Source organism: Carcharodon carcharias, chromosome 10 (assembly GCF_017639515.1).
Source record: "Carcharodon carcharias isolate sCarCar2 chromosome 10, sCarCar2.pri, whole genome shotgun sequence".
NCBI lineage: Eukaryota > Metazoa > Chordata > Chondrichthyes > Lamniformes > Lamnidae > Carcharodon > Carcharodon carcharias.
In genome coordinates this window covers 34,396,865-34,418,370 of record NC_054476.1, presented here as the reverse complement: position 1 = coordinate 34,418,370, position 21,506 = coordinate 34,396,865, and the positions used below count along the sequence as shown (strand labels likewise).

At 43.4% G+C, this 21,506-nt stretch overlaps 1 protein-coding gene across 1 annotated transcript in view; it reads right to left on the bottom strand.

Moving 5' to 3' along the window:
* The window catches only part of olfml1 (olfactomedin-like 1), a 30,519-nt gene extending 19,416 nt beyond the window's left edge, over window positions 1-11,103 (bottom strand). The window contains exons 1-2 of the mRNA XM_041197878.1: window positions 10,720-11,103; window positions 5,370-5,655 (exon numbers count right to left, since the gene is read on the bottom strand). Of these exons, the coding sequence (XP_041053812.1) occupies window positions 5,370-5,655; window positions 10,720-10,851 (418 nt within the window). The 5' untranslated portion in view covers window positions 10,852-11,103. The remainder of the gene's footprint in view (window positions 1-5,369; window positions 5,656-10,719) is intronic.
* Between the last annotated feature and the right edge of the window lie 10,403 nt (window positions 11,104-21,506).

The following is a 21,506-nucleotide window of genomic DNA, read 5'->3' as shown; positions in this document are numbered from 1 at the left end:
AATATCCCAAAGCGCTTTGCAACCAATGAAGCACTTTTGAAGTGTAACCACTGTTGTAATGTAGGAAATGCAGCAGCCAAATTTCCACACAGTAAGATCCCACAAACAGCAAGGAGATAATGACCAGATAACCTATTTTATTGATGTCGATATAGGCCCAGGACACAGGGGGAGAAATCCCTGTTTTTCTTCAAAATTTATCTTGGGATTTTATACATCTACCTGACAGAGCAGGCAGGGCTTCAGTGCAACAATTCATTCAGAAGACAGGACCTATATCAATGCAGCTCTCCTCCTCCAAAAGTATAACACTTCCTCAGCACTGCATTGGGAGTGTCAGCCTAGATTATGTGCTCACAACTTTGGAGTGGAACTTGAACTCAACCCTCTGACTTAGCGGCGAGAGTGTTACCCACAGAGCCACAGCTGACACCTAAACCCATGTGTTATTTTCCTGTAAACCGAATGAGAAAGTCAAAAGAATGAGTTCAGCTCTTCTGACGAAAATTTTGATGAATTGTTTAACAGGAGGTCACACATCTAAATGAGGAAAGCGCGCCTTTGGTTTTAGTCTTCACTTACCTCCTTGCCAGTTTGACTTTGTCAAAGACTTGCTACATCAGAATATCGTGATGTGTGCTCAGAAAGTGTTGCTGGAGTTAAACCTGGAAACTAGACAGGGGGTCCCGTTTTAAAGCTGGTATTGGTGAAGTATATGTCGGTATGTCTCATTAATTCTGCTGCAGCTAGACAATCTGGCCTAGTTCTCTCTGTGTGGGCACAATGCCTGCTGACTAAAGGCTTAAAAAAAGAGACTGTGGGTTGATAATGTACCTGGGATCATAGAGGTGTGCAGAATGTGGTCCTGGTGATTCGATTGCATCGTAATGTCACCAGTTAAAGATGCTTTGGCAAATCTTTAAAGTTTGATGCAAAACCAGATGAAAATAAAGGTCGGGATTCTAAGAAGGAAAGGCTTGAATTTATATGGTGTCTGTCATGACCTTAAGAAGCTCCTAAAGCACTTTACAACCATTGAAGCACTTTTGAAGTGTAGATACTGCTGTAATGCTGGAAACGTGGCGGCCAATTTGTGCACAGCAAGCTCCCACAAACAACAATGAGCTAATGACCAGTAACAATATTGATGTTGGTTGAGAGATAAATATTTCCCAGGACACTGGGGAGAACTTCTACCTTCTACTGTCATCCATTTTTCATTAACTCTCTTTGCGTTCCATTTGATCACAAACCTTCCCTTTTATTTTTTTCCTTTCCTCCCTCCTTTCACAGAGACTGGACGTAGACTCTGTGCTTGCTGAGTATCTGTTATATCTCTAATGTTTTCCAGTTCTGATGAAAGGCCATCTATCTGAAATGGTTAACTCTGTTTCTCCCTCCACAGCTGCTGCCTGATCTGCTTAGTGTTTCCAGCACTTTCTGTTTTTATCTCTTCACTGTTCTCCTTCAAAATAGTGTCATGGGATCTTTTACCTCCTGTCGAGGGGCTCGGTTTAACCTGTCATCCAAAGGGTGTCACCTCCAACAGTGAAACACTCCCTCAGTACTGCACTGGGAGTGTCAGGCAACTCTCATGTGCTCAAGTTCCTAGAGCAGGATTTGAAACCATGGCCATTGAAGAGGCAAGGGTGCTACTGAGCTATAGCTACCAATGATCGTGCACCACGATAGTACACCAGTACATGGTAGGATACATGCCTGCTAATGCGGTACATTATTTAGACAGCACAAAAGAAGATGCATTTATTCCCCATCACTCGGAGCCCTGAAATTTAACTGGCTGTCTAAGCCACTTCATATGGCATTACTGTTAGATGTTAACAGTGGCTCGGTGGGTTGCACTCTGCTCCCTGAGTTGCAAGGTTGTGGGTCCAAAGTCCTTCTCCAGGGTCTTGAGCACAAAATCTAGACTGACCCTCTCAGTGCAGGAGTGCTGCACTCTAAGCAATGCCACCTTTTAGAAGAGAAATTAAGCTAATGCCTTGTCTGCCCTCTCGGGAGGCTGTGAAAGGTTCATGATACTATTCAAAGAATAACTGGGAAGCTGTCCCCAATGCTCTGACCAATATTTATTCCTTAACCACCATCACAAAAACAGATTATCTGATCATTATCACATTGCTGTTGTGGGAGCTTGCGATGCATAAATTGGCTGCTGCATTTCTGCGTTACAACAGTGATCACACTTCAAAGTACTTAATTGGCTGTAAAGCGCCTTGGGATGTCCTGAGGTCATGGAGACAATAAAGGATGTCCTGAGGTCATGGAGGTCAAAGGCACAATAAAAATGCAAGTTCTTTTACCTCTCTATCCTTTCTGTCTTAAAGGGTAAGGAAGGCATGTTCCCTTGCCTGGAGAACATCGGAAAACGAGCTGGATTTGTTCAGTAGCTTTCATTGGTTATTTTTTCAGCTGATCTTAACCCACAAATTACCAACTTTATTGAATTCAATTTCACAACTTGACATGGGAGGAGTGAAGCCATAGATTTCAAGGTTACTAATCCAGCACCATAACCTCTACCGTACCTCAGTGTCTCTCATCTCTGCCTTTAGGAAATGTTGGGAGGTGCTATATAGAGTCTGGGTGCTTCCCTATGGACAGAAGGGTAAAACCAGGGTGCGTGTCAACCCCACCTCCTCTCAGCCTCTCCTCAATTTGTCATCTGCACTACTGCACCTCTTAGTGTCCAGCAGAAGAAGAACACAGAGGGAACGAGCTCCAAGCTAGAGCCATAGGTCATAGAATCTTGCAGCAAAGAAAGAGGCCATTCAGCCCATTGCATTTTCCAGTTCTTTGAACAACTATCCTACACCCAAGCCTTTGCTCCATAGCCATTCAAATGGCTTCTCTGTAAGTACATGGCCAGTTGCCTTTTGGAATCTGCTTCCACCACCCTTTCAAGTAGTGTGTTCCAGACCTTAACCACCCAAAATTCTCCTAATTTTCCCTCTTTTGCTCTTTTGCTAAACCTGTGGTCTAACCTTGGGTGCATGTGTGGTGAGGAGAGATTACAGAGGTTGGGAAAGATGGGAGTGCGAGGTAGCAGCAGAAGATAAACTAATAGAATAAATTATTCTTTATAGAAAACAGTAAATACTGATAAAAGTACAAATGACTGTCGAACCAACAGATGATAAGCCTTTTAATGTCAACAGGTTAAAACCTCTGTTAAAGTAGCAGAAGGAAGGGTTTAATACCGCTCCTGCTCAATGCTCCATAAAATTACCTTTTTAACATCTAAAAGATGTTTGGCAAATTGGTCAATTTTGACCACAGGAAAGCTCAAACGATCCACTGTTTCACCTCAACTGGCAATCCAAAGGTCCATTTATAATATCAATGCTTAAGCTTTATGACTGCCTATAGAACTCTATCCCAGACAAGACTTGTAGGGTAGAGTTTTGTTTCCAAGCAGAAGTCTAAATGGAGAGTTAATTATCACTTGTTGGACTTGATCCTATCTCTCATCGACATGCTGCCCCTTGGCGATATCATCTGAAAACACAGAGTCAGTTTTCACATGAACGCTAATGACACCCAGCTCTACCTTACCACCATCTCTCTCAACTCCTCCACTGCTGCTAAATTATCAGACTGATATCCAACATTCGATACTGGATAAGCAAAAATTTCCCTCAATTAAATAGTGAGAAGACGGAAGCCATTTTTGGCCCCCACTACAAAATCTGTTCCCTAGCTACTGACTCTCTGGCGACTGTCAGGGGCTGAGCCAGATATGACACCCTTGGTATCATATTTGACCTCAAGGTGAGCTTCCAAACACATATCTGTGACATCTTTAAGACCACCAACTTCCACTGTTGTAACATTGCTGGACTTCACCCCTGTCTCAGTTCATCTGCTGCTGTAATCCTCATCCATGCTTTTGTTACTTCCAGAATTGACTATTCAAATACACTCCTGACCAGCCACTCACAGTCTGCCCTCAGTAAATTTGAAGTCATCCAAACATCTGCCGTCCATGTCCTTACTCACACCAAGTCCTGTTCCCTTATCATCCTGTGCTTGCTAACCTAATTTGTCTCCCAGTCACCTCAATTTTAAAATTCTCACCTCATTTTCAAATCCCTCCATGGTCTCACCTCTCCCTTTCTCTGTAATCTCCTCCAGCTCCACAACCCTCAGATCTCTGTACTTCTCTAGTTCAGGCCCCTTGAGCATCCCCAATTTTAATTGTTCTTTCATTGGTGGCCATGCCTTTAGTTGCCAAGAACCTAAGCTCTGGAATATCCTCCCTACACCTTCCCGCCTCTGAACCTCACTTTTCTCCTTTAAGACACTCCTTAAAACCCATCTCTCTTGACCAAGCCTTTGGCCACCTGCCCTAACATTGCCTTAGTGTCAGGTTTTGTTTGATAATGCTCATTCAAGCACCTTTGGACTGCTTATTGCATTAAAGGTGCTAAATGAAAGCAAGTCATTGTTGCTGTTTTTGGTGGGAGGCTGAAATATGAATCAGACCCTGGTGGGTGTTACAACAAGTGCTTTCTGAGGGAGATCAATTGCATGTGAATTTTGCCCTTGTGACAGATTGGATGTGACTGAGCTTTGCTGCTTTAAAAATGTGACATAAAAGCAAGTGAGATCATTCATTGTTGCTGCTGCAATACTCCTAAACACCTGAATAGACTGCTGACTCTCACCATTCTAGTTAACATATTGCCATTAGGTGAGGAATTCACTCCATTACAATGGTGTGACTTCCTACATCACCACAATAATTACACTTCAGAAAAGGACTTAATACTCTGGGATGTCCTGAGGCGGTGAAAAGCACTGGATGAATGAAAATCTTTCTTTCTGCATTGCAAGGCAATGACACCCTGAAAGCGTGACCTAGCAGCAATGTAACCTGGATATGGCAGTGTGTGAGAGACACTGTTATGTTACTGGGCTAGCAACTCAATGGTCACAAACTTAAATGCCTCAAGGGCAGGTTGTGAAATTCCATTCAATAAACTTGAAGGCTGCAGACAAAATGGTGACCACGAAAACTGCAAAACTCAACCATGCCCTTCAAGGAGGGGAACCTCCTAATCTAACCTCTTCTGATCATCTAATGATTTGATTAGCCCTCCTTAACAAACCTCTGAAGTATCCATTTATTTCACTGCGTAGAATAATTTACCACAAAGTGTAATCGTCAGACCAGCTGCAAAAGGAGGTGGTCCACCAGTACTTCCTTGGGACAAGGAAATTGGGTGATATCTGGGGTCGTTCCAGGGTCACTCACACTCTGACAAGTTGAAAGGAAAGATGCTGTCTCTTCAGGGGGGAAATGGGGCAAAGTGTAGCCCTGAGAGAAGTAAATGAAGAGCTTTCACCTGAAGCCATCCGGAGCTTGGCCTTTTTCTTTTCTTCTGCTTGCTGGATCTGCTCTTCAATCAATTTGTCATCAACCTCCACGCATGGTTGAGTTGGCTGCTGTGCCTCCAGATAATCAATGTCTTTTTCAATCCTCTCAATTCTGGATCCAAGATTCTCCACCTCATTCTTGAACTCAGTTTTGTAAATGTTCAACCCATCCAAGCGAACTGTGATTTCTTTCCGGAAGTCTCTAAACTCCCTGACGTACTTGTTCATGTCTTGGTTACATTTCTCCAGCCGGTCCTGTTATTAAGGTGAATTAGCGAAGAGATAACCTTGGTGTTAAGTGTTTAAGACTTCCTCTCAAAAGGATTAGATGAGGTTGCTAACATACAAATGCAAGAATTAAGAATTGGTATTAAAGGAAATGTGCCACTAATTAAACGTTACCCAAATAAAAGCAGGAAGAATGATTTGAAAACACTGCCAGTGGATGGACGGTCAGTAACCAGAGGAATCAGATTTAAGAGAACTGCCAAAAGAACCAGATGAGGAGAACTTTTTTAATGCAGCGAGTTGATATGATCTGGAATGCATTGCCTGAAAGCTTAGTGGAAGCAAATTCAATAACAACTTCAATAGCAGCTCATTTAAGTAATTGGCTAATTGCTTAAATGAGAGAAAATTACAGTGCTATGAGGAAAGAGCAGGGGAGTGAAACTAATTGGATCGCTTTTACAAAGAGCTGGCACAGGCATGATGGTGGAATGGCCTCCTGTGCTGCAGGACTCTAGAATTCTATGTATTATGAAGAGGCATTATGGATGTCTCCTGGTCTCTGATACCTTGCTTCCAATTGTAATACTGGGAGTTATATAACTGCGTGCCTAGTACATCGACATTTGTTATTTGCATTCCATACATGCTATTTTTAGCAGATGTCTCCACATCTGGAACTTTCATAAGAACATAAGAACAGGATAGGTCATTCATCCCTGAGCCTGTTCCACCATTCAGTTAGACCATGGCTAATCTGTACCAACTCCATCTCCCTGCCTTGGTTCTGTAACCCTTAAGGACTGTGCCTAACAAAAAGTTATCAATCTCAGTTTTGAAATTTTCAATTGACTTGCCCCTCCCCCCAGCCGCAACAGCTTTTTTGGCGGGGGGGGTGGTGGAGTGGGGGGGGTGGGGCAGGGAAGAAGGGGGGTGTTGTTAGGACAAGCAAGCAGGCAAGCAGTGATAGGAGGAGATAACCAAAAGATGTCACAGACAAAAGAACAAAGAGGTGTTGAAGGTGGTGATGTTATCTAAAGAATGTACTAATTAAGAGTGGAGAGCAGGACAAGCAAGGTAGCTCTAGTGGGGGTGCGGTGAAATAAGCGATGGGTGGAATACATTTAAAAATAATGGAAATAGATGGGAAAAGAAAAATCTATATAAATTATTGGAAAAAACAAAAGGGATGGGGGAAGAAACGGAAAGGGGGTGGGGATGGAGGAGGGAGTTCAAGATCTAAAGTTGTTGAACTCAGTATTCAGTCCGGAAGGCTATAAAGTGCCTAGTCCGAAGATGAGGTGCTGTTCCTTCAGTTTGCGTTGAGCTTCACTGGAACAATGCAGCAAGCCAAGGACAGACATGTGGGCAAGAGAGCAGGGTGGAGTGTTAAAATGGCAAGTGACAGGGAGGTCTGGGTAATGCTTGCAGCCAGACTGAAGGTATTTTGCAAAGTGGTCACCCAGTCTGCGTTGGGTCTCTCCAATGTAGAGGAAACCACATTGGGAGCAACGAATGCAGTAGACTAAGTTGGGGGAAATGCAAGTGAAATACTGCTTCACTTGAAAGGAATGTTTGGGCCTTTGGACGTTGAGGAGCGAGGAAGTGAAGGGGCAGGTGTTGCATATTTTGCGTTTGCATGTGGAGGTGCCGTAGGAGGGGGTTGAGGAGTAGGTGGTGATGGAGAAGTGGACCAGGGTGTCATGGAGGGAATGATTCCTACAGAATGCAGCCAGGGGGGTGAAGGGAAGATGTGTTTGGTGGTGGCATCATGCTGGAGTTGGCGGAAATTGATGCCACCACCAAACACGTCTTCCCTTCACCCCCCGGTGGCATTCTGTAGGGATCGTTCCCTCCATGACACCCTGGTCCACTCCTCCATCACCCCCTACTCCTCAACCCCCACCTACGGCACCTCCCCATGCAAACGCAAAATATGCATCACCTGCCTCTTCACTTCCTCTCTACTCAACGACCAAGGGCCCAAACACTCCTTCCAAGTGAAGCAGCATTTCACTTGCATTTCTCCCAACTTAGTCTACTGCATTCATTGCTCACAATGCAGTTTCCTCTACATTGGAGAGACCCAACGCAAACTGGGTGACCACTTTGCAGAACACCTTCGGTCTGTCCGCAAGCATTACCCAGACCTCCCTGTCACTTGCCATTTTAAGACTCCACCCTGCTCTCTTGCCCACATGTCTGTCCTTGGCTTGCTGCATTGTTCCAGTGAAGCTCAACGCAAACTGAAGGAACAGCACCTCATCTTCGCACTAGGCACTTTACAGCCTTCTGGACTGAATATTGAATTCAACAACTTTAGATCTTGAACTCCTTCCTCCATCCCCTCCCCCTTTCCGTTTCTTCCCCCTCCCTTTTGTTTTTTCCAATAATTTATATAGATTTTTCTTTTCCCACCTATTTCCATTATTTTTAAATGTATTCCACCCATTGCTTATTTCACCCCACCCCCACTAGAGCTATCTTGTTTGTCCTGCTCTCCACTCTTAATTAGCACATTCTTTTAGATAATATCACCACCTTCAACACCTCTTTGTTCTTTTGTCTGTGACATCTTTTGGTTATCTCCTCCTATCACTGCTTGCTTGTCCCAACAAACCCCCCCACTTCTTCCCCGCACCCCCTCCCCTTAAACCAGCTTATATTTCACCCCTTTCCTATTTCTACTTAGTTCTGTTGAAGGGTCATGAGGACTCAAAACATCAACTTTGCTCTTCTCCGCCGATGCTGCCAGACTTGCTGAGTTTTTCCAGGTATTTCTGTATTTGTTCTGGATTTCCAGCATCTGCAGTTTTTTGTTTTTATAGCTTTTTTGGCGGAGTGTGTTCCAGATTTCCACAACCCTTCGTGCAAAGGCGTGTTTCCTGACATTGCCCCTGAACAGCCTCAGTTTAAATTTAAGTTTGTTCCCCTTCGTTCTGAACTAATCCACCAGAGGAAATGGTTTCTCTCTTTTCTATCAAATCCTTTAATCATTGCAAAGACCTCAATTATATCACTACTGAATCTTCTATACACAAGGAATTAAGGCTCAGTCTTTGCAACCTGTCCTTGTAAGTTAACCCTTTCTCAGCTAGACTAAGAAGTAAATCATTGAGGAATGTCGGCGAGCCCCAGCTTCAAAACCCTGCTCCAACAAATAATTTGGTAAGCAATTATTATAAGGGTTCTGCTGCTCTGAACCTGACATATTAATTAAAAAAGTTAATAAAAAAATAGCCCTCTGGTGAGAGCATTCTGATACTTCAATATTACTTGAATAAATAACAGGAAACACTTAGCTTTTTGCAGCATTCACATGGAATAAAAACTTCATAGCTGTTGTGACCATTTGCTAATGGTTTCTCCACAGTTTTGGCTCTTTTTAAGACTGCCTTCACTTCATTAGGTATGGTTGATAGTGTTAAGTGTGGTATATTCATGACCATCCCTGATGGTGGACCTGGATTTGCTCACAGACAATGTATTACTTTGTAGGATGAATATGGCCTGGCTGTGTTATTGCTGTGCCAGCCATAAAGTTGGAAATGATTTTTCCAACACCAGTGAAGCCAAGAACTGATTACAGGAGGAGAAATGAACGAAGGCTTTGGCTGGAACTGCTGCCCACAGAGGAACAATGCCACTTCTGTCCAGGCTATTGCTTAGATCCCCCATTTGCATATCCCACATGAGGATGCAATGTGCCTATGGTTTCTTCCATCTATTAGACAAGGGGTATGGTGGCTCAAATGGTGCAGAAGGACCAGCATGGATCTGTTGGGCCGAATGGTCTGTTTCTAAGCTGTAAGTACCTAGTATTCAGTGCCAGAGATGCAGTCTTTACATTGAAGAGAATTTATTTCCAATCATTATTCATTCTAAGAATGTGCAATTTTTTGTTCATCCCTTGGGGCCCTGAGGAGGTGGTGAAATGCCTTCTTTGAATATTTTTTCACCCAGATGGTGGCAGGGGTATATAACTCACTACCTGAAAGCGTGGTAGAGCTAGAAACCCTCATCATATTAAAGAAAACCCTTGGATATGCACGTGCGGTGCTGTAACCAACAGGGCCATGAACCAGGAGCTGGAAAGTGGGACTAGGCTGGATAACTCTATTGGCCTGCAGAACATGTTGTGCCAAATGGCCTCCTTCTGTGCTGTAAATCTTTATATGTTTCTAACTGCTGGAGTCTGTATTCTTTCTAGTAGTCCTAGCAGTGGCAAGAAGCAAAGGGTAATAGTCATTTGTGTTATTGGAAGGCTGTTTCCAATGGCGTCTGCTGAGCTCAGTGCTGGGTCCCATGGTATATACCAATGATTTGAACTTACTTGTAGGGGGCATGAAGGAGAAGTTTTCAAATGATATAAAAATTGGCCATGTGGTTGATAGTGAGGAAGAAAGCTGTAGCCTGCAAGAAGGTATCAAGGGACTGGTCAGGTGGGCAGAAAAGTGGCAAATGGAGTTCAATCCGGAGAAGTGTGTGATAATGCATTTGGGGAGGACAAATTGAGAAATGTAGAGGAACGCAGGGATCTTGGAGTACATTTCTACAGTAGGATGCCATTCGGTCCATTGTGTCTGTGTTAGCTCTTTGAAAGAGCTATCCAGTTAAATCCCATTTGTTCTTTTCCTATGGCCCTGTAATTTTTAAAGTATTTATTTAATTCTCTTTTGAAAATTACTATTCAATCTGCATCCACCATCCTTTTAGGAATTCTGAGAGACAAAACTCATGGAGCAAAATTATTTCTCTTTGTCTTACCTCTGGTTCTTTTTCCAATCAATATCCTCTGGTGGCTGACTCTCTGACCAGTGGAAACAGTTTTACCTTATGTGTTCTATCAAATCCACTCATAGTTTTTAAAAACAGGCTATTGTTCTGCTTTGCTGATTATAATAAATGCCAACACTGAAATATTTTATTGGCATTGAATATCACAGTTAAATAACCAAATAAGGAATGCCCAGGCACAAATTAACAGTGCAATATTGATGCAAGTAATTTATGTTAGCAACTATATAGGTTTTCTTTCAGTCTAAGTTCAAAGGTATGTGAGGCATAAATGGTGTTGACTGTAGCACTTACCTCGAGTAGCATGATGCGTCTCTCAATGTATTGCATGAGTAAAGCATCTTGAGTCATCCGTTGGGCTTGTCCAAAGGTTTGGGTTAAAAGGAGTAACATCAACAGCCTTGGTAACAGGACCCAATTTACCATGATTGGGAATCTTATCCCAGAAGTTCAATGGGACAGAATGAAATACCAAGCCCCAAGCCCTGCTGTTTTTTTTTGTTCGAGGTCTTCAGTTTCACTTGTCCTGGAAATAGGTAACGACATACAATCGTTTGAAATTTTGGTAGAGAGATTAAGAAAGCGTATGCTTTTAAAACGCTCGATGCCAAGAGCTGGTAGGTCAGTACTTGATAGTTTAAACAGACAGAAGTCTCCGGCTGTGTCTGAAGGACACGCATTTGTGCGTGGAGTCAGGATTTTTTTTCCCAGATCATAATTGTTTCCATGTGCATCAGAATGACTCATGCAGGCTCAGAACCAGCCAAATAAAACAGAAAAAGGCAATGAAAAGAAATAAAGCTATTTTAATTACACTGCAAATCCTACTCTATGCTTACATTGAGGAAACCTCGAGCAAAATAATTAAACATTGCACAAATTAAATCTCAGAATACAGTAAGCAATCAACATCAGGTAATTGCTTTGACGATCTGTCTTGTTATCAGCTGCACCAAATTTTCTGGAATGGCAAAATAAGGCTTTTAACAATGCTCTGTTCTCAACATTTGTATTCCCTTGAGTGTCAAAGATTAAGAGGTGATCTAATTGAACATTTTGATAGGGTAGATAGAAAGAAATTATTTTCTCTGGTGGGAGAGTCCAGATCAAGGAACTGTAACCTTAAAATTTGAGCTTGGCCTTTCAGGGTGATGTCAGGAAGCATTTCTTCACACAAAGGGTGGTGGAACTCTCTTCCCCCTAAAAATTAAAAATTTCAGAACTGATAGTGATAGATTTTTGGGGGCTGGGGGAGGTTAGAATGGGTGGGCGGTGGGGGTGGGGGTGGTGGTTGGAGGGTGTTGGGGAGGAGAGGTTAGCTACAGAGTTAAATTGTTTTCTAAATGTAGTGATTTCTTTGTAACCACTTTCCTAACATCAGTTGATTGCTCTGTGATTAATTATCTTTAGAGAACCAGCATTGGGCCTCCAATTTCACCATTGTTACAGTCACTCTGCCTACTGCATGCAGGTGTAATGAATGAAAGACAAAAGCTACTTTTATACAGCACCTTTCTCAATGTCCCAAATTTTTATAGCCAATTAAATACTTTTGTGCTGTATTCAGTGGTATAATATAGGGAATGTTATCAAATGGCGGAGCAGGCTCAAGGGGCCCAGTGGCCTACTCCTGCTCATAATATGGATGTTTGTATGTCATTCTGGGATGGATGAAATCAACCTGGCTAGATGACCTTTGTCATCTATAATTATCTTGCGAATAGAGGGTGGAATCATGGCTGGAGTTCTGTTTGTTTTGTTGTTAATAAAAGTTTACTGTGAGCAGGCTTTGTGGGGTGAGATTGCCAGGCCGGGAGTGCATAATAGGCTCATAGTGAATCAGTAACCTGTTTTACACTGCGCATGATTCTCAAGAATCTTTTACATTGACTTCAATCTTGATCTTTTTTTCTACTTACCTATTATCCCACTCTATCTTGATGTTTTTTTGTTTTTTTATGAGTTTTTTGAGGTATTGAAATATTGTGATAAAGTTGCATTGCATATAGATATTGAAAATTTATTGTAGTGAGAAGCAGCAATCAGCGGTTTTCTGATCAAGAAAACATAGATACAATTGTGACCCATTCAGCCTTTGTCCTCTGGCCTCTCAAAAATTGTGCTGCAGAGAGATACCTGAGGGTTCCAATGCTTCTCACTGACAGTGAAGACCTATGTTGTTCAATCATTCCGCTTTGTTGCTTAGGAGTCATTTAATCTTTCTACCCTGCGAGATTACTGATAAAATAGAACACAATTACACCCCTTGTATGAAATAATTATATTGAATAATATAATGCACCCAGGCAAAAGAAAGTCGTCTTCTACTTCTACAGAATTATCTGGGTTGAAAATATTGGATCTTTGCCCCAAATATGAATTTATTGTCACCATGACCACATGGCACATGTGTAGTTCATGTTAATGAGGGCTGAGGCAGTCACTGAGATCAGTGTTATTGTCTGCACAGTGTATTAACTAACTAATGGGATATTTTCCTGTCAAATTAACAATATTTCACGATGCTGTTAAAGTAAAATTTGTACTTTCTAATTTGTTTAATAGTCACGGTGGGATCACCCATAGGGTACAAACAAACTAACACTGCTCGTAATATTAATGACACATACTGCATATATATCATATATTTGTAATCAGCTGTCAAGAATGGGCGTTTAATAGGACATTTCTGTGATTGTTTGGTAAATTGATTGTTGGATCTTGAAAGCAGAAAAAATATCATGCATAATTAAGGAGGAGGGTTAAAGTCGGGGGAATAAGTGGCCTGGAAACAGGAGCAGCACAGAGGCCTATTTCTTCTCTCCCTGCCCCTGGATTCACTATTGTCTTTCAGCAAAGGAAATCTGCCATCCTGACCTGGTATGGACTACATGTGACTCCAGATCTACAGTAGTGTGGTTGACTCTTAGCTGCCCTCTGAACTGGCTGAGCTAGTTTCTCAGTTCAAGGGCAGTTAGGAAGGGCAACAAATGCAGTCTTTGCCAGCGGTGAAAGAATATAAAATACTGTCCTGGGGTAAAATAGTTTTTGTTCTGAATTCCCTACTGGATTTCTTGGTGACTATCTTATATTGGTGATCTCTAGTTTTAGTCTTCCCCACAAGAAGAAACATTCTCTCTTATTTCCAATCTCTCAATACTTCTAAGAGTTTTAAAAACCTCTATTAGGTCACCCCTCAGCTTTCTATTTTGAGACAAAATGGGCGCAGTCTATTCATCTTCTCCTGATAGGTATACAGATGCAGTTCACAGGGCCCCAAAATGTTTCATAGCCAATCAATGGACTTCGACATACAGTCACATTTGTCTTGTGGGCAAGGTCCTTGAGAGGAATAACCAGATTTTTGTGGTGGTTTTCTTGGAAAATTACAGCACAGAGAGGGGCCATTTAGCCTATTGAGCGATTCCTGGTTCTTTGAAAGAGCAATGGTGCTTAATCCCATATCCCCGCTTTTTGTCCCTACCCCTTATAAGCTCCTTATCCTCAAATACCTGTTCAACTCTTTTCTAAAATTATTTAATGGAATCAGCTTCCATTACCTTTTAAGGTAGAGTGTACCAGACTCTGACAAATCTTTGAGTGAAAACAATTCTCCTCATCTCCACTCTAGATTGGTTGTCAGTATTTTAAAGTCAATTACCTCTGGCTATTGACCCACTTGCCAGAGGGAATAGTTTTTCTTTATCAAAACCTCTCATCATCTTGAAAATCTCTTACCCGTCTCTGTTCCAAGGGGAACAGCCCTACCTTTTCCAATGCCTCCTCATATCTTAAGTCCCTTATCACTGGTAACACCCTGGTAAACCTCCACTGTGCCCTTTCACAGAGTCATAGAGTCACTTACAGCTCAGAAAGGAGCCTTTCAGCCCATCGAGTCCATGGTGGCTCTTTGCGGAGAAATCTAGTCAGTTCCAATCCCCTGCTCAACTCTGTAGCTCTACAAGTTTATTTTCTTCGTGCCCATCGAATTTCCTTTAGAAATCATTGATTGCTTCCACATCATCACACTTGTGGGCAGCGAGTTCCAAGTCATTATCAGTCGCTAGTGGAAATTTCTTCCTCACATCCCTCCTGCATCTCTTGTCCAAAACCTTAAATATTTGTCCCCTAGTCCTTGTGCCATTAGCTAATGGGAACAGTTTTTCCTTCTCTACCTTATCTAATCCTGTCCTAACCTTTTTTCAATTTTCTCTCAACTTCCTTTGCTCCAAGGAGAAAAATCCCAACTTCTCCAACCTAACCTTGTAGCTATAATCCCTCTTCCCTGGAAACATGCTGCCAAATATCTTTGCAAGCCTCTCAAGGCCCTCACATCTTTCCTAAAGTGTGGTGACCAGAACTAGATACAATTGTTGGGGCCTAGCCAGAACTTTATTAAGGCTCAGCATAACTTCCCTGCTTTTGTACTCAATACCTCTATTTATGAAGCCCATGATCCCATATGCTTTGTTAACTATGCTTTCAATATGTCTTGCCACCTTCAAAGATTGATGCCCATGCACTCCCAAGTTTCTCTGTTCCGGCAAATACTTTAGCACTGTGCCATTAAGTCTATATTGCCTTCTCAATACCCTTTCTGCCAAAATGCATCAGCTCACACTTCCCTGTATTAAATTTCATCTGCCATTTGCCTTCCCATTGTGCTAGCTTATCTATGTTCTGTTGCAGGCGATTTGTATTATCCTTACTGTTTGCCATTTCTCCAAGTTTGGTAACATCAGCAAATTTTGAAATTCTACTCAGTATTCAAAGATACAATTCATTTAGATATAGCAAAAAAAGCAGTGGTCCTAGCACTGACCCTTGGGGAGCACCACTGTCTACCATTCTCCAGTCTGAAAAATGACCATTTGCTGTGACTCCCTGTTTTCTGTCCTTGAACCACATTTTTTTATCCAGTTGGACACTGGCCCTCCTATTCCATGAGCCTCAATCTTACTGAGTGGTGCAACAGCCTCGAGGTGCCCTATGGCCTACATCTAAACTATTTCTTATATTCTTAGAGGGGGATGGGGACTGAACACTATACATTAAACCATGGAAAGGGGCACGGGGAGAATTTTCCACCTACTTTCTAAGGCCTTTGCATCTTTCCTGAAGTGTGGTGCCCAGAGTTAGCTGCAGTGCTTCAGCTGAGCCCTAACCAGTGATTTATGAATTTCCAGCTTGATCTCTTCGCTTTTTTAGACTTTAGTCGTCTAAACGCAAGTGGCTCAGATGATTTTGAACTGCCTTATCAACTTGCCCGGCCACCTTCAAAGATCTGAGAATATGAATACCAAGGTCTCTCTGCTCATATGCATTTTCAAAAACCCCGCAGTTTATAATATACTGTCTTTCCTTGTTAGCCCTCCCACTTCACACTTCTCCACGCTGAACTCCGTCAGTGTTGCTAGAGGGATGCACGTTGGACAGGACACATTTGTGAGATATTGATTCATATATTTAATCATTAATTAAGGGCTGGACTCTTTACATTGGACAGTAGGGACTCTATAACTAAAGAGGCTTTATTCATAAAGAATAGGAGCAGGAGGAGGCCATTTAGCCTCTCAAGGCTGTTCTGTCATTCAATGAGAATGGTCTGTACCGAAGAACAATCTTTGAGTTTGATATTGTTCATCTTGATTTTCAAACTCTTTCAACAAAGAATCACATAAATTTTAAACTGGATGGTGACATTGTGTCTATTTGGGCTAAAGGGTAGTTATTGATGGTAGCAGCTCAACATCAGCCAGTCACTAGTGGAGTCCCACAGGGATTTTTGTTAAGACTCTTGTCTTTCATCAAATTAATCAATGATTTTGTGCTTCCCTGCCTCTCCCACATTCTTCTGCCCTCCCTTGTGCTACCCATTTCCCCCTACCCTCTCTTGCCCTCCTCTGTTTTCCTCCCCAGCGTCCTTCACATTTCTTCTGTCCTTCTAACCCTCCCCATGCTTGCCTGCAATCCTCCAAACTTTGCCTGCTCCTCTACTTGCCTCTGCACTTCCTCCTGCCTCCCCACCCTTCCCTGACACCCCTTGTACTCCCTCTCTTCTCCCCATGTTCATCCGCTCTCCCCAGACACCTCTATATTCTTCTGTGCTCCCCCATTCTCCCCATTTGCCCCAGGTCTCTCCACGTGCTCCCCGATCTCCCCAGTCTTCCCTATTGCCCCCCATTCTTCCCATGCTGCCTGTGGGTTCCCCTCTTTCTCCCATCTCACCTGCCTTCATACCTGCCACTGGCCTGCGCTTTCCAGACTGGCATCCAGCCAAGAGAAATTAGGCTGGGATTTTGTCGGTGGTGTACCATTCCTGACGGCGGAACTGGATCTGTGGGCCACTTATGCTCTCTTGCTGTTTCTCATTTTCCATGCGGTTACAATTAAAATTTAAAATGCCGGTGATGTGCATGGGGAACAGTCGTGATTCAGTAGCAGGGGAAACCCACCTTCAGCTGACAATACAGCAAGCACAGATGGGTTATAACAGTGCCTCCTGGTCAAACGGGAAGGCTCTGCATCATGGCCAAAACTTTCCTGCCTCACTCCATTACCATTAACATTAGACACAAGAGCATAAAGGCGTAACGAGTGTCTCTCAAATTAAATTTCACTTGTAAATATTTTATATTACATTGGTTTCATTTTATTCATGTGTGCATCATTATTTGTTGATATTAGCTTAGTCAGATAGCTAAATGTACTGGCATGCCTCATGGTTGGCATGCATTGATGGTTACAGGGGAGTTAAGGACATTTGCTTTATGATGGAAGAAATAACGTTGTGGTTTTTTTTTGTTCACTCTTTATTAAATGTTCATGTTAGTGTCCAGTGTTGTATCTGTCACTCTGTGGGACACAGTTGAACCTGCAGGCTCGGCTGGACTTCCCTCATATGCATTGTAAAGGACATCGTCCATGATCACTCTCAGTAGGTATAACTGAAATGTTGTACTTGATCTCAAAGCCCTGTGAGGACTCTGCCAGCCAGCACCCTGAGATGGACAGATATTTGGACAGTACTGACACTGCCTTTTAGATCATTAATTTTCTTACCTTAACTAACCGTTCCCATCACCACCACCACCACACACAGGACACCAGGCCCTTCCCACTTCACTTCTCCATGCCTCCGCCCGCACCCCTGTCTTCCCCTGGATTCCACTTCCACTCCTCCATGTCCCCAACCCACCCCACAACCACCCCCTCACCACTATCTAACCCCTCCTTGTTCCAAATCTCCATGCAAGCTGCCATTCTCCTGCCCTCATCCCTTGTGCCATAGAGTTAAAAAGGAAAAACTGCTGACCACTGACCTTACACACAATTATACAAAGCTGACTGCTGCATGTCACCTTAAAATGATCGAGATTCTCTTGCGTTGCTGACTTTATAAGGTTAAGACTTTATGAAAACTGTTCACATATGAACACGCGAATTAGGACCAAGAGTAGGCCATTAGGCCCTTTGAGCCTGCTCTGCCATTCAATAAGATCATGGCTGATCTGATTTCAACCTCGACTCCACATTCCTGCCTACCCCTGATAACCTTTCACCCCATTTCTTATTAAGGTTCTATCGACCTCTGCTTTAAAAAATATTCAAGGACTCTGCTTGCACTGCCTTTTGAGGAAGAGTTCCAAAGACTCATGACTCTCTGAGAGAAAGAAAACCTAAAGAAAACCTCATCTATGTCCTAAATGGGAGACATCTTATTTTTAAACAGTGGCCCCTGGTATTAGATTCTCCCGCAAAAGGAAACATCCACTCCACATCAGCCTTGTCAACACCCCTCAGGATATTTCAATCAAGACAACTCTATCTTTTCCAAACCTTAGCGGATAGAAGCCTAGCCTGTCTAACCTTTCCTCATAAGATACCCCACCCATTCCATTCATGCTAATGAACATTCATTACATGTAAATGTATTACAAGCATGAACCCGCCACAGGCTAGAGTGATGGGATGAGGCTCAACATGCAGCAAACGCTCTGCTGTCAAGAAATTGAGATTTTGCCATGTTTCCCACTCTTGCGGTCTCCATAAAATTCCCCCAAATGTAGAGATTTAGGGCGGAATCATCCCAGATTTGCACTAAGTGTGATAGTGGCCGGGAAAAAGAACATTTACCCGCCGACTGCAATGGCAGCTTTTCATGCTGTATCGTCACAATCCGGCCTCATTAATCATGCATTCCTGGGAAACATGAGGTATTGATGGGGGTGGGCTTTCATTCACCCGCCATGCCATCACCTTGCTGCTTTCTCATGCCAAGTGCCATATTTAAAGTGCAGCCGCATGCATACTTCTCAGTTCTTCCAGCCCAGGATTGCTGCACAGAAGACAAGGCTCCAAAAGGCAAGAAGACTGCAGCATCCCCCCCCAACCCGCCCCGATTCAGTGATGCGTCCCTGGAACATCTTTTAGATGCCATGGAGGCCCGCTGTGATGTCCTCTACCCCCACCCTGGCCGCAGGAAGTCAAGCAATCTCACCACTTTGGCTTGGAGGGTGATGGCAGTGGTGATCAGTGCCAATGCAGAAGAGGTTGGCCATCCAATGCAGAAAGCGGATGAATGATCTCATCCATACCGCCAGGGTAAAGCAACCATCTCATCCCTCTAAACTCACACACCTACAAGCCTATCACACATTCACTGGCATCTCACTCACTGCCAGCTCAAGGGATATCACCACTCACTCTCTCACACACATTCCCTCACATCTCCATCTGGCCTCATCTCCTCTGGGGTCTCGCTCCTCATCCCTCACCATCTTGAGGCCACTTGCACAGATTAACTTGTGCCCCCACACACACCCTAGGATACCCCCCTTCCCCGGTATAGCACTCATTCTGCAGTTTCTTCCCTTGCCTGAGCCACTTCTCCCCCTTCCCCAAGCAAGCCCTAGCCGTGCAGCTGTTGAAGAGCCACCCCCACTTTATAGCTGGTCTGGTAGGTAGAGATCTGCCCGTGAGCCCTCCTAAAAGTGATGTGGTGCTGTCTGCAAAGCCTGGCGCTGATGATTGTGAGTGCTCCCTGAAGCAAGGTAGGCAAACAAACCTCCAAGCCCTGAGCAAAGTGCATCTTGCCAGGTGCACGTCACTTCTGTGCAGCTGTGAAACACATTGGCGTGCAATCATGCCAATGTGCCCGGATGATCCAGCATAGGGGGTTGATTCCGGCGACCTGGGCTTATGATGATATGCAGGCGTATTACTATGTAGTTCCCGACATTTAATGGTGGGCCCGCCATTGATGGGTAGAGCGTATGATTGCAAACTGGTTTCACGACCTTGTGAAACCAATTTTTGACCTTCTCGTCATATTGTCTGCTCACGCCGCCAAACATGCCCACCGCCAATGGGCACGGAAACCTCTGCCCTTAGTTTCCTCCTGATGAACTGTGAATAAAGTTAAATATTTATTACAAAAACAGAATCACCTGGAAAAACTCAGCAGGTCTGGCAGCATCAGCGGAGAAGAAAAGAGTTGATGTTTCGAGTCCTCATGACCTCTTCTCCGCCAATGCTGCCAGACCTGCTGAGTTTTTCCAGGTAATTCTGTCTTTGTTTTGGATTTCCAGCATCCACAGTTTTTTGTTTTTATCTCTTTAAATATTTATTAGTTATGTAGGATTAGATAGGTCTACAGCACAGAACAGGCCATTTGGTACAACTGGTCTGTGCTGGTGTTTTGGTTCACTTCAGCCTCCACGCCTCCTATTTGATCTGATCCTGTCAACATATTCTTCTATTCTTTTCTCCCTCATGTATTTATCAAGCTTCCCCTTAAATATGCTATTCACCTCAACTACTCCTTGTGGTAGCAAGCTCCACTTTCAACTAAGATTAAAGAATTGTTGTACCTCATAGAAATGCAAATCCTTAACTTATTGGATGCGACATTTGTTTTGGACAGTAACGCAAAGTGGATATTGCTCATACTCTTTCTGTACCGTCATGCACTAACACCCTGCTCTGCTGGATTGTGCCCTCTTTGCTGCTGTTGCCATTTCACTCTGATCCCAAAGCATTAATTAGGGTAAGAGCTGAGACAAAACAAGCTCCTGTTGATAAGTTCTCAATTAACAACACGTGCGCTTTTATTTCACCAAACCTTAAAAATTCCAAGCAGTGGTAATGTGAAACAGAAGCCGATGTTGTTTAATTTGAATTGTGTAAGAGTTCACATCAAGCTAATGAGCCATCAAGTTTTGAATCTGTCTGTGCTCACGGTGTACAATTATTTCAAACAGCTAGGAACTTGAGGGCAAAAACTCAGCCATCCTGTACTACCTTTACCAAAGGCTTTTATGGATGTCCAAACAGCATCTCTGTGTAAAAGCAAAGCGGATTAACAGGAGTATGTACCAATGGGGGTTGTAACATAGGGAGCCACAATTCTCATATCTCACAACCAAACATACTTATGGTGTTGACATCAACATTTTTTAAAATTAGGAAGCTAAGCTAGACACAGAGTTGGCTCCTTGTGGGATTGCCTGCTGATGTCTGTGTGAAACCAATACTCTTCTTGTTTTGACGAAGCAGGGAAGCAAAGGAGTCCTGGTTTCTTCAGTATCAGCCTCAGCTCATTGGGTAATATACTCACCTATTGGGCTGAATTTTACCATGGATTTTGGGACCTTGACATTGGGCTGAAAAGCCGGTCCCAAGCTTCTATTTGCCGGCAGCAGGACTGGCTTGATGATTTTACAGGAGCTAGTCTCCTAATTGTCTGCATAGTGGCGCAGCGTCCAATTAACGATGGTGGGTGGGTTCCTGATGCTGCAGACCCAATCACAGGCCCAGCAGTTCCGAAGCCTCTGCAGTGCTACCAGGAGAAGTTGGGGCAGGGCGGTGACCTCAGAGCGCCACAAAATGGAAGCTAGGTGTTTCAAAATTAAAATTCAGATGGCTGAGGGAGATGGGACCCATGGGACAGAGGTGAAACAGGTGATTATTTAGGTCATGGGTGATGCCTTCCTTTCCTGTGGCCCCTTTCTTTGGGCTATAAATCTGCCTGCCCAGCTGGGCTGCCACTGTGAGGCCATCTTCAAGAAGCTGGCAAAGCC